General features: G+C 52.9%; 1 protein-coding gene across 1 annotated transcript; it reads right to left on the reverse strand.

Annotated features, from left to right (window-relative positions):
• Positions 1-1,267: 1,267 nt before the first annotated feature.
• GATA1 (GATA binding protein 1 (globin transcription factor 1)) lies at positions 1,268-9,034 on the reverse strand. Its single transcript, XM_011946709.1, has 6 exons — positions 8,943-9,034; positions 4,234-4,472; positions 3,341-3,718; positions 3,094-3,239; positions 2,268-2,393; positions 1,268-1,786 (listed from the first exon to the last, which is right to left on the reverse strand). The coding sequence occupies exons 2-6, from the start codon at positions 4,451-4,453 to the stop codon at positions 1,415-1,417; spliced, it is 1,242 nt and encodes a 413-aa protein (XP_011802099.1). The 5' UTR covers positions 4,454-4,472; positions 8,943-9,034; the 3' UTR covers positions 1,268-1,414.
• Positions 9,035-11,338: the final 2,304 nt, after the last annotated feature.

Here is an 11,338-nt window from a genome sequence, read left to right on the forward strand (position 1 = left end):
GGTGAGTGGGAGTGTTGGGGAGGGGGTTGGCACTGTGTGGAGCACCCCACCTACTGAGGTTGAAACCACCTCCAGGGGCTGCTTTGTCCCCCTAATCTCCCCCTCTCATTCTCTACCATTTCCCACAGGGCTGCAGGCCAAGCTGGGCTGAGCAAGATAAGACCCATCCAACAGGAAGACGCACAGACAACCCCGCGCCCCAGCACTGGCCTCTGACCTTGCCAGCTACCATTCCAGCTCCACCCTTCTCCTCATTCCTTTCCTAAACGTGTCTTTTGTCCCTTGGAAGAGAGTTCCTAACTTACACCCTCTGAAACTCTGCCTGTTGAGACCTCCACAAACAAATGTACGCAGAGCTGCTCACATTGTCGGTCACTCAGAGACACTGTGACATGGCACATGCCACACGTAATGCACACACATGCACACCCACGCCCATGCACAGGGACTTGCAGCGAAATATTGCCATTGCCAGACCCACAAACACATCCTGACACACACTTCTTGTTCAACATTCCAAGACTCTTTATCAGATTCTGTGCCCACCATGTATGTTGTCATGCTGTCTCAAAGGTTCCCCAGCGTTGTGCCCAGCCGCACGACCACAGCCCTGCACACCTCCTTATCACCTGCTCCATCACACACACTTCCAGTGTGCTCATACAGTCACACGGCACCACCCCCACCGTCAGCAGGCCCTGCATGACCTCTTACCATGACATATGGAACCACCTGGACATTTCACAAAAAGTTTCACATAGACTGTTCCAATCACACAACATAAACCTTGGTCACAAGGGCCGGGCGCGGTGGCTCACGCCTGTAATCCCAGCACTTTGGGAGGCCGAGACGGGCGGATCACGAGGTCAGGAGATCGAGACCATCCTGGCTAATACAGTGAAACCCCATCTCTACTAAAAAAATACAAAAAACTAGCCGGGCGTGGTGGCGGCGCCTGTAGTCCCAGCTACTCGGGAGGCTGAGGCAGGAGAATGGCGTGAACCGGGGAGGCAGAGCTTGCAGTGAGCTGAGATCCGGCCACTGCACTCCAACCTGGGCGACAGAGCGAGACTCTGTCTCAAAAAAATAAAAAAATAAAAAATATATAAAAAAAAAATAAACCTTGGTCACAAAGTGTCACATGTGCCACCTCAGCCAGCCTCACATGATCACACGTTGCAGGCAGGCACTGTCATCAGAAAGCCACAGGCATTGCTACACACTCCACCTGGCTCTGCTGTCCAGCCACACACAGACACACCCCCAATTTCAGGACTTCAATGGTTTTATTTTACAAAAGCTTTGAAGGTTCAGGCCATGGGGTGCCTAGGGCCCAGAGACTTGGGTTGTCCAGACTGCTGACTCCAAGAGGAGGAGGACACCACCCCTCCTTTGGAGGCCGTGCTCTGTGCCCTCACGAGCTGAGCGGAGCCACCACAGTAGCACTGGTGGTGGGGGGCATGGGGCCTGTGGGGAAGGAGCCTGTGGGTGAGCCCAGCAGGGATCCAGGGAAAGGCATGAGGTGGCTAACAGGCCCTGACAGCACCACAGGGCCCAGGCCTTGGTAGAGATGGGCAGTACCTGGGGGGCCCAGTGTCAGGCCTGAAGCCACCTCCCCACAATTCCCGCTACCACTGCCCCCAGCCACTACCATAAAGCCACCAGCTGGTCCTTCGGCTGCTCCTGTGCCTCCCAGACTGGAGCCCCGTTTCTTTTTCCCTTTTCCAGATGCCTTGCGGTTTCGAGTCTGAATACCATCCTTCCGCATGGTCAGTGGCCGGTTCACCTGCCAAAAGGGAGGCTGTGGGTGTCCCCAACTCCAGACCATTTGCATCTCTGTGTCTCAACCAGGGACACCCTCTCTACCCCACTTCCTTCAGGGTAAGATAATTTTGGGGTGCAGAGATTGTCTTAAGGAATCCTGAGGTTGTGAGACCCTGAGCTTGGGAAAGCCTCCAAGGCTGATAGGAGCTGCCCAATGTCTAGGACAGGGGGGTGAACATTAACTGATGCCTGGAAGTAGGGGAGAGGAGAGGAGGGAGGAGGGTGGAGGAGGAGGGAATGGAGAAGGAAGGAGGGAGGGTAATAACAGAGAAGGGGGAAAGTAGAAGAGATGAGGGAAGGGGGAGGAAGGAGGGAAAGGAGGAAGGGGAAAGAGGAAAGAGGGTTGTGGGGAAAGAGAGAAGGTGGAACAGGAACAGAGTCCGGGGCAGTGTGGCATGAAGACAAGGAAAGCAGAGGGGTGGCTCTAAGGGGCAGGGTGTCACCTGGTGTAGCTTGTAGTAGAGGCCGCAGGCATTGCACACGGGGTCCCCGCTGGCATTTCTCCGCCACAGTGTCGTGGTGGTCGTCTGGCAGTTGGTGCACTGAGTACCTGCCCGTTTGCTGACAATCTAGGGGACGACAGGATGTGAGATCAGTGCCCTGGGGATGTGGAAGTCGGGGTAAGAGGCTCACAGGGGATGTTAGGAGGACCCAAGAAGTGAGGGTCAGGTTGAAGGCAGGGCTTTGTGTACAAGGTGATGCCTGAGGATTCTGTATGGGGCCAGTACAGGGATTCCTGTCTGGTATAAGGTTCTTTTGTTCTGTATTCTATGGGGGACTACATTGGTGGTTCTCAGCTTTGGCTGCGTATCAGAATCACTTGGGGAGCTAAAATATCCTGATGCCCAGGCAGCACCCCAGTCCAATTCCATCAGCACATCTGGGAGAAGGGACCTGGGGTGATTGCAGTGTGAAGCCAAGGACGAAAACACTGGTGTACAGGGTGAGGACAAAGGTTTCTGTTTGAAGCCTATAAGGGTAGGTTGAGGATAGGAGCTTCTATAGATCTGCGTTCCTGTACAGGGAAAGGGCGGGAGTTCTTATGCAGGGTGAGGGCAAGGATTTCCATACGGAATGAGATTTTCCTGTGTAGGATGAAGGCAAGGGTTTCCATGTGATATTGGGACAGGGGTTCCCGTACAGGGTGGCCTGCAATAGCTTCCTGTAAACATGAGAACAGCGTTCCTATACAATGAGAATAGGTGGCTTCTTGTACAGGATGAGGACAGGGGTTCCTGTGTATATGGTGAAGCAGGTCTGTGGTCTTACCAGGCGCTTCTTGGGCCGGATGAGGGGCCTATTCTGCCCATTCATCTTGTGATAGAGGCCGCAGGCATTGCATAGATAGTGGCCTGTCCTGTCCCTCCGCCACAGTGGAGTGGCTGTTGCTCCGCAGTTGACACACTCCCTGGCCTCTGGTGGGGTGAAGAGGAGAAGAGGGGGCTAGGCTTAGCTCAGCTTTACTTTGGGCCACCCTTCCCACCTCAACTTCCCTGTCCTTTTTTGAGTTCCTCACCACAGGGAGGCAGGGGCAGAGTTCCACGAAGCTTGGGAGAGGAATAAGCTGCTGAACTGAGGGGGCTTCCGGTGGGAGAAAAGAAGGTACTGGAAAAGTCAGGGCCCCCATAAGCACTATTGGGGACAGGGAGTGATGAAGGCAGTGCAGGCCCCAGGGTCAAGAGGTCTGGGCTCAGCCGCTCTGTCTTCAAAGTCTCCAGGAAGCTGGTGCTGCCTTTTCCATCTGGATCTTCCGCGGCCTGGGGAGGGGAGTCCTCGCGGGTGGGACACACAGTTGAGGCAGGGTAGAGCCCCGTCTTGCCGTAGGCCCAGCTGGCATATGGTGAGCCCCCTGGGATCCCCTCCATACAGTTGAGCAATGGGTACACCTGAAAGACTGTTGGGGGGCAGGTAGGGACAGAGGAAAGAAGAGGCAAAATCAGTCTAGGGTTAGCCCACCTCAGGGTGCAGTGGTTCCCGGCACCCCCAACATGGTGGCCAAGTTCCCAGCTTTTCCACAGGCTGCCAGAACAGCTGCTGGCCATCGGATGCTTCCTGGATCCTGACCCCCACTGGTCAGTGTGGCCTCTGCAATAACCTATGACCATTTCCAAGTGGACTTTTGAGGATGACTGTTGGGATTTGGAGCTCCACAGATCACTCAACAACTAGGGCAACCACCACATACTTCCAATATTGCCTTTCAGTGTGGTCGCCCCAATGGGGCAGGTTGAGGAGCATTGGAATTCCCACGTCTGCCCTTAACTAGGGAAAGTGGTCGGCACATCCATTTGAGAAGCTTCCAGCCACTTCTGAGATATCCTCACAGTGGTACTCTGACCTAGCCAAGGATCTCCATGGCAACCCCAACAGCACTCAGCCAATGCCAAGACAGCCACCCAATGGAGTTACCTGGGGAGTGTCTGTAGGCCTCAGCGTCCCTGTAGTAGGCCAGCGCTGCAGCTGCAGCGGTGGCTGTGCTTGGGGCGGTGGAGGAAGCTGCTGCATCCAAGCCCTCAGGCCCAGAGGGGAAGAAAACCCCTGATTCTGGCGTAGAGGATACCAGAGCAGGATCCACAAACTGGGGGAGGGGCTCTGAGGTCCCCAGGGCCCCCAGGCCAGGGAACTCCATGGAGCCTCTGGGGGTTAACCTGCAAAGACAGAAGGGGTCCTCAGACACAGAAATCCTCTGTCCTTCACCTCCTTTCACCTGCTCCTCTTCCCTCCTTCCCCCTTCTCCCACTCCATCACCTCAGTTTCCATATTCCTCCTTCCCACCTCCCATTCCCCTCCTCCTCCTCACCTTAGTCTCCACTCTCCTTCCCCTCCTCTTCCTCCCTCTCCTCTCTTTTCCCTCCTGCATCTCCCCCTTCCACTCCTGTGTACCCCTCCTTTCATCTTCCTCCTCATTCTCCCCATCTTGCCCTGTTTGTCTTTCCTCTCCTCCCTCCTCTCGCTCTTCCTCCACTTTCATCTGCTCCTACCTCTCCCTTCTTCCTTCCATTCTCTTCCTCCCCCTCTTCCCTTTTCCCCCTCTTTCTCCCATCTCTCTTCTTCCCATCTCTTCTTTGTCCCCCTTTTCCCCACTTCCTTCTCTTTCCACTCTTTTCTCATTCTCCTCTCCTACTTCCTTTTTCTTCTCCACCTTCTTCTTTTCCTCATTGACCTCCTCCTTTTCCTTTCCTGTTTCCCCTCTTCCTTGTCCTCCCCTTTTTGTCTTCATTCTCCTTTTATATCTTCCTCACACACCTTATCTCCCTCTCCCCCATCTGCACACACCGCTTTTGTTTTTTGAGGCAGGGTCTCCTCTGTTGCCAGGCTGGAGTGCAGTGGCATGATCTCGGCTCACTACACCCACTGCGTCCCAGACGCAAGTGATCCTCCTGCCTCAGCCTCCTGAGTAACTGGAACTACAGGTGTGTGTCACCACGCCTGGCTAGTTTTTTGTTTTTTTTTGTAGAGATGCGGTATAACTATGTTGCCCAGGCTGGTCTTGAACTCCTGGCCTCAAGTGATCTTCCCACCTCAGCCTCCCAAAGTACTGGGATTACAGGTGTGAGCCACCATCTTCGGCCTCTCTTCCCCTGTCTACATCTACTCTCCACTCCTTTCTCCTACTACTCATTTTCTCCTCCCCTCCATTTTCTTCATCCTTCTCCTCTCTCCCTTTTCTGTTCATCTTTTTCTCCCTTTCCCCATCTCCTCTCCTCCACTCCTCCACTTCCTCTTATTCTCCCCATCCCCCCATCCTTTCTTCCCTCCCCCTCTAGAAGAGTCTGGGTGAGGGTGGGATGGGGTGCAGGATCAGAGTCCCTTGAGCCTCTTGGTCACTTCCCCCAGGACTTTGGGGTTCACCATCCTCTGCTCCCCAACTTCATCCCTATCTGTTGTATCTTGCCCTCTAACTTTCTCAGAAACCCCATGGTTTCCGGGCTTGACTCCCTCCTCCCTCCACCTCCGTTGCATCTACAGACAGAGGCCCCCTTAGTTCCTCTGTACTTCTTGGTGTGGGGGGGTCAGTACCCCCCACTGCTTATCTCTGCCTTCCCCGCCCAACTTTTGAAATCACCCCAAGGCCACTGACTTCCTCTGAAGAGGGTGACAGGTGGGAGGTACCTCTACCGGTACCCTCTCCCCTTGGGAGGCCCACCATAGTTCTGCTTTCAGGCTCTTTCAGTTCCCAGGCCTCAGTTTCCCCATCTGCTGTATTGGGGGTGGTTATGGGCTGCGGCTGAACTGAGACTTGTGGGATGGCCCTTTGCCTCTGTTTTGCCTTGTGTGTGTGTCTGTCGTCTAGCTCTCCACCTCTCTGTCCCCCAGGGGTCTTTCCCCTGACTCTGTTTCCTCTCAAGTCTGACTCTGTAGCTCCCCCAGCTTTCTGTGTTTCTATGATATAACTTGTCTTGTCTTCTCCTTTTGTGCTTTTTTTTTTTTTTTTTTTTGAGACAGAATCTCACTCTGTCACCCAGGCTGGCGTGCAGTGGTGCGATCTCGGCTCACTGCAACCTCAGCCTCCTAGGTTCAAGTGATTCTCATGCCTCAGTCTCCCTAGTAGCTGGGATTACAGGCACGTGCCACCACGCCCAGCTAATTTTTGTATTTTTAGTAGAGACGGGGTTTTGCCATGTTGGCCAGGCTGGTCTCGAACTCCTGGCCTCAAGTGATCTGCCTACCTTGGCCTCCCAAAGTGCTGAGATTATAGGCGTGAGCTACCGCGCCCGGCCTCTTTCTGTGCTTTTGTAAATGTTTGATGATTTTCTGTCTTGTTTTCTGTCTTTCCATGTTTCTCTCTGTCTCTCTCTTTCTGTTACTCTTGCTTTCTCCCTTTCCTCTATCTCTCTGAACATCTCTGCATGTCTCCCATTCTTCCCGCTTGTTTGTCTCTTCTCTCTGTTTCCCTCTCTTTGGGCCCTCTGACCTTATGTCCATGTGCCTCGTAGTAGTCTCATACCCCTGACCGTACCCAGCCACATGCAGCTCGGGATAAGGAGCTTGGAATGCTGGCTCTGGCCCTACTGTGCTGGCCTGCTCTGTTTCTGTGTCTGTAGGGTGGAGTGACAGGGCTAGACTAGAAGGCTGTCTTCAAACTGCCCCTCACCCCTGCTTACATGACCCATGGTATAGACAGGCTAAGGGGCAGGCCCAGGCTTGGGGATTGTGCTAGGGAAGAGATGGGCCACAAGTGTGCCCACCACCAACACCTTCTCAGCCCCAGGGTACCTGCTGTTGCTCTCTGAAGAGAGTGTCTTGCTTCCCCATCTTGGTCTCTATCTCTTTCCTCTCTGTCTCTAATTCTGTGTTAGTCTCTGTCTCTTCACAGTGCTACCTGCGGGTATCTCTGCATTTCTATCTCCTTTTCTGCTCCTGGGTCTTTTTTTCTTTTTCTCCGGCTGTTTGTCTGTCTCTGTCTCTTACTCATTAAGTTTCTCTCTCTCTGTTTTTCCTTTCTCTTTATGTCTCTTTTGTCTCTTGCTCTTTGTCTCTGTGTCTCTGTCTCTCTCTTCCCATCTCTCCCTCTGTTTCTCCCTCCCGTCCCTGTCTCATTGTGTGTCTCCTGCTCTCTTTCTTTCACCTACTATTCCCTCATCCCCTCAACCCCACCTTACACACCATGATGTCCCTCTAACCCCACTGCCCCCAACCCCTGCACTTCACACCTTGGCGAGTCCAGGGCTGCCCACCCCTCCCATGGCAGGGGCCCAGCCCCCTCACCCCCAGTTATCACTCTCCGGACACAGATAAAGTTTATCTCGAGGCTGGGGGATATGAAAGCTCCTTATCAGCTGCCCCACTAGAGTAAGTGTTGCCCCAACGGCAGCAGCAGGCAGCAGCCGGCACCCTCCACTCTCCCTCGGCCCCAGCCCCTCACCCCAGGTAACATTCCAATCTTAGCCCTCAAGGGAGGGTCTCACGGGGCTGAAGGGAGCAGATATAAGGTCTAGGGAGCAGATACGGGGCTTAGGGGGAGATAGAGGTGGGGTTTGAGGGTCAGATATGGGGTTAAGTCAGAGAGAGGTTTGGGGTGTAGCCATGGAGTTTGGGGGAAGGCAGATATGGGGGTTTATGGAGCAGAGACAAGCTTGGAAGTTCAGGGACACATTTTGGGCTCAGGAATAGGTTGTGAAAACAGACGAGGTTGGGGGATCAGAGGCGAAGTTTGAGAGTCAGAAATAAAGTTGAGAAGTAGTGTGGGAGTCAGATTCTGAGGGTCATAGAAAAGTCTGGGGAGTTCAAGGATTTTTCTGGAGGAAAGATGGAGTTTAGGAGTGAAAGATCTGTTTGGAGACAGAAATGTGGCTAGTGATTAAAGGGGAGTTTGAGAAGCCAAGATAGAATTGGAGTAGAGAAAGGCTTGGAGCTGGAGAGACTCAGGGAGACAAAGAGATGTGTTTTAGGGCTGAGATAGGGTTTTGGGAAGGCAGACATGAGGGTTCATGCGGCAGAACAGATTTTGGGGAGTCGACTTGGTATTTGGAGTGACAAAGATATTTTACTGAGTAGGCAGGGAGTTGGGAGAGAGAAATGGTTTGGGGAGATCAGAGAGAAGTCATTGGGAACAAAGAGTGGGTTTGAGAGGGAGAGATGGGGTAAGAGGATGGAGCTAGGGTTTGGCAGATCAGAGACAGGTTTGGGGGCTCAGAGAGTGGGGCAAAGACGAGGTGTTATAGAGTGGATAAGGGGTTTGGGAGCAGAAAAGTGAGGTTTGGAGGAGAAGTCAGGGAGACAGAGACAAGTTTGGGTGAGTGGAAATCAGATATGGGACAAGGAAAGGATTTCGGGGGATAAAGTCATGTTTTGAGAGGCAGAGTTAGTGTTTAGGGGAGACAGACCTAGGGGTATAGGGAGCAAAGTGAAAGGATCCAGAGGATATAGATATCTTGGATGGAATGGATGGGAGGGCAGAAAGAGGTGGGGTTTAGGGGGTAGATTTGGGGTAGAAATGGGAGTTGGAAAGACAGGTGGGTCTGAGGAGCTGTAAAGGGATTCAGGGCTGGCCGACACTTTGGGGACCAGCCGTGGGTTGGGGAGCCTGGAGCAAGCTGAGGGGTGGGTAGCCATAAAGGTAGGGGTAGCAGGCCCAGGGTTGCCTTGGTGGGAGCTCAGTGGGGGCTGAGACTGACCTGGGCTGGTTGTTGCAGAGGGTTCAGCCGCCTTGGGGATGTGGCAAGCTCAGTGTGATCCCAGGGGGTGTCCTGGCTGGCCTTGGCCTTTGAGGCTCCCTTCCTCCCTCCCTCCCTCCCTCCCTCCCTTCTCCCTCCTCCCCAGGGAGTGGCTGGTGCCCCAGTGGGTGGGGCGGTCCAGGGGAGGGGCCGGGTCCCGTGCTTGTGGGACACCTCTTGGGCACTGGAGCCCCTCTTCCACCCTCCCTGCCCACGCTGGGGATTCTTGAACCCCGCTCAACTTAGGCTCCCAGGGACTGTAGTGTCCAGACAAGCAAAATAGACTGAAACCAAGATAAATGAAAATAGCAGATAGGGTTTCACGACTTCACTGAGCTTTTCAGAGAGTAAAGCCCTTAAGGTGCGCGGGCCGGTATGGGCTGGACTCCTATGTGTGTGCGTCTTCCTGGCTGCAGGGAGAGAAGGGATGTGGCTGTACCCATTTTGCAGGTGAGAAGAGTGAGGCTCAGAGAGGTTCTGCTGGATTTGAACTAGAGCCCGTGGGATACCTTGATGACCCAGGCTAAGCCTACGGGCCAGGCCAGTGCTGGCGGGAGTCAGGGGCATACTCACTGAGCGCCCCACTGGGGCTTACGCCAGCTCCAGCCTGCCCTGGGGCAACAGATAAGTCTTATCAGATGTAGGCGACTGTGGCTGTTGGCGCCGCAGTAACAGGCTGTCTTGGGGTGAGGGTGTGGGGGTAGGAACACCCAGGGACAGCGGCCTCAACTTCTTCCCCACCATGCTGCCTTGGAGGCGGGAAACTGAGGTGGGAGCCAGGGATGATTCCTCGAGGAGTGAGATAGGGTAGGGAAGGATAGGGATACAGTGGGAGAGACAGGCAGAGAGACAGACAAAAACAGAGATAGGCGGAGAGAGATGGAAATGGGGAGAAAGAGAGTGACAGAGATAAATAGAGAAGGAGACAGACGTGGAAGGAGGCAGAGAGAGGGCACAAAAGGAAAGGAGAAACAAAGAGGGCGAGACATCTGGGGAGAACCAGAGACCATTAAAGACAGATAGAGAGAGGCAAAGAGAGAATGAGAGACAGAGATGGACAGAAGCGACAGATAAAACCTGAAAGGGAAAGAAGCCAAAGACACAAGTGGAGAACTGAGAAGGGAGACAGAGACAGAGGGATATTCAGAGACAGACTCAGAGAAAGGTCATTAGACCTCCGGTGGCAGACTGGATCACACCCTGGGCATGTGGTGCCCACACAAGTGGGATGGGGGGATGTGGATTGATGTAGCCTGTGGCTCTGCCCTCAGCCCTCAGCAAGGGACAACCAGAATGTGGCTAGACCTCTGCACCCCAGTCCCCACACTCCTGCCCTGCTCCACCTCCTCCAAATATTAATGACAACAACCACAGTGTCTCATAGACCTGTACCTAACCTGAGCACTTTTTCTACATGAAAGCATCTGACACACATGCACACATGGGACAAGGAGCTGTCCTTCCCACCTAGTCTACAGATGGGGAGACTGAGACCTACAAAGGGCAGAGGGCAAGGATGGAGCCCCAGGTCAGTGGGGTCGACTTGCCCACTGGCCCACCCTGGAGGGATCTTACCATTCTTATCTCACTCCTCTGAACCTCAGTGTCCTCATATGCAAAATGAGAGATTTGAGGAGGAAATAGAGCAAGCCCATGAATTCCTATTTATTGAGCTCCTGCTGGTGTGCCACGCCCCGTGCTCAGCCCTCATCAGTAATAAGGAGAACGACTACAAAGACACCTCTGACTTAAGTGGCAGTGGTTTCAGGAGATGGGCTCTAGAGCCAGTTCATCCTCGTTCAGAGACTGCCCTAAACACTAACGGATTGGGTGACCTTGGGAGAGTTACCATCCCCTCTGGAATTTAGCTCCTCATCTGTAAAAATGGGGTAATAATGTACCCCAATAAGCCACTCCATGCAGTGACTGGGGAGACTAAATGAGTTTTAACCCATGTTACATGATTTTAGCTTACTTGAATCTGAAATCTCAATAAATATGAAGTATCCTTATTTATTGAGTGCCTACTGTATACAAGGGAGAGTACACAGCCCTTTCTAACCCTGCAACTACTTTTAGTACTAATGCTAATAATATGCTGACACCAAGAGTAATACCAATATTAATTGTAATATAGATACACTAAAACTAATTTTATTTCTTTAAATTTATGATTGACACATAATAGTTGTACATATATATGGGGTAAAACGATGTTCTGATACATGTATGCATTGTGTAGTGATCAAATCAAGGTAATTAGCATATTCATCGCCTTAAACATTCATCTTTTCTTTGTGATGAGAACATTCAAAAACGCCTCTTTTAGCTATTTTGAAATGCACATTTATGGTTGA

Source organism: Colobus angolensis, unplaced genomic scaffold, assembly GCF_000951035.1.
Source record: "Colobus angolensis palliatus isolate OR3802 unplaced genomic scaffold, Cang.pa_1.0 Scaffold252, whole genome shotgun sequence".
NCBI classification, from domain to species: Eukaryota; Metazoa; Chordata; class Mammalia; order Primates; family Cercopithecidae; genus Colobus; species Colobus angolensis.

What these genes read in the sequence shown, in the direction of transcription:
- GATA1 (XM_011946709.1), bottom strand. Translation starts at nt 4,453, where the DNA reads ATGGAGTTCCCTGGCCTGGGGGCCCTGGGGACCTCAGAGCCCCTCCCC. An exon ending in GGCCTACAGACACTCCCCAG is followed by an intron (nt 3,719 to 4,233) that starts GTAACTCCATTG and finishes GCCCCCCAACAG; the next exon opens with TCTTTCAGGTGTACCCATTG. An exon ending in TCTGCCCCTGCCTCCCTGTG is followed by an intron (nt 3,240 to 3,340) that starts GTGAGGAACTCA and finishes TCACCCCACCAG; the next exon opens with AGGCCAGGGAGTGTGTCAAC.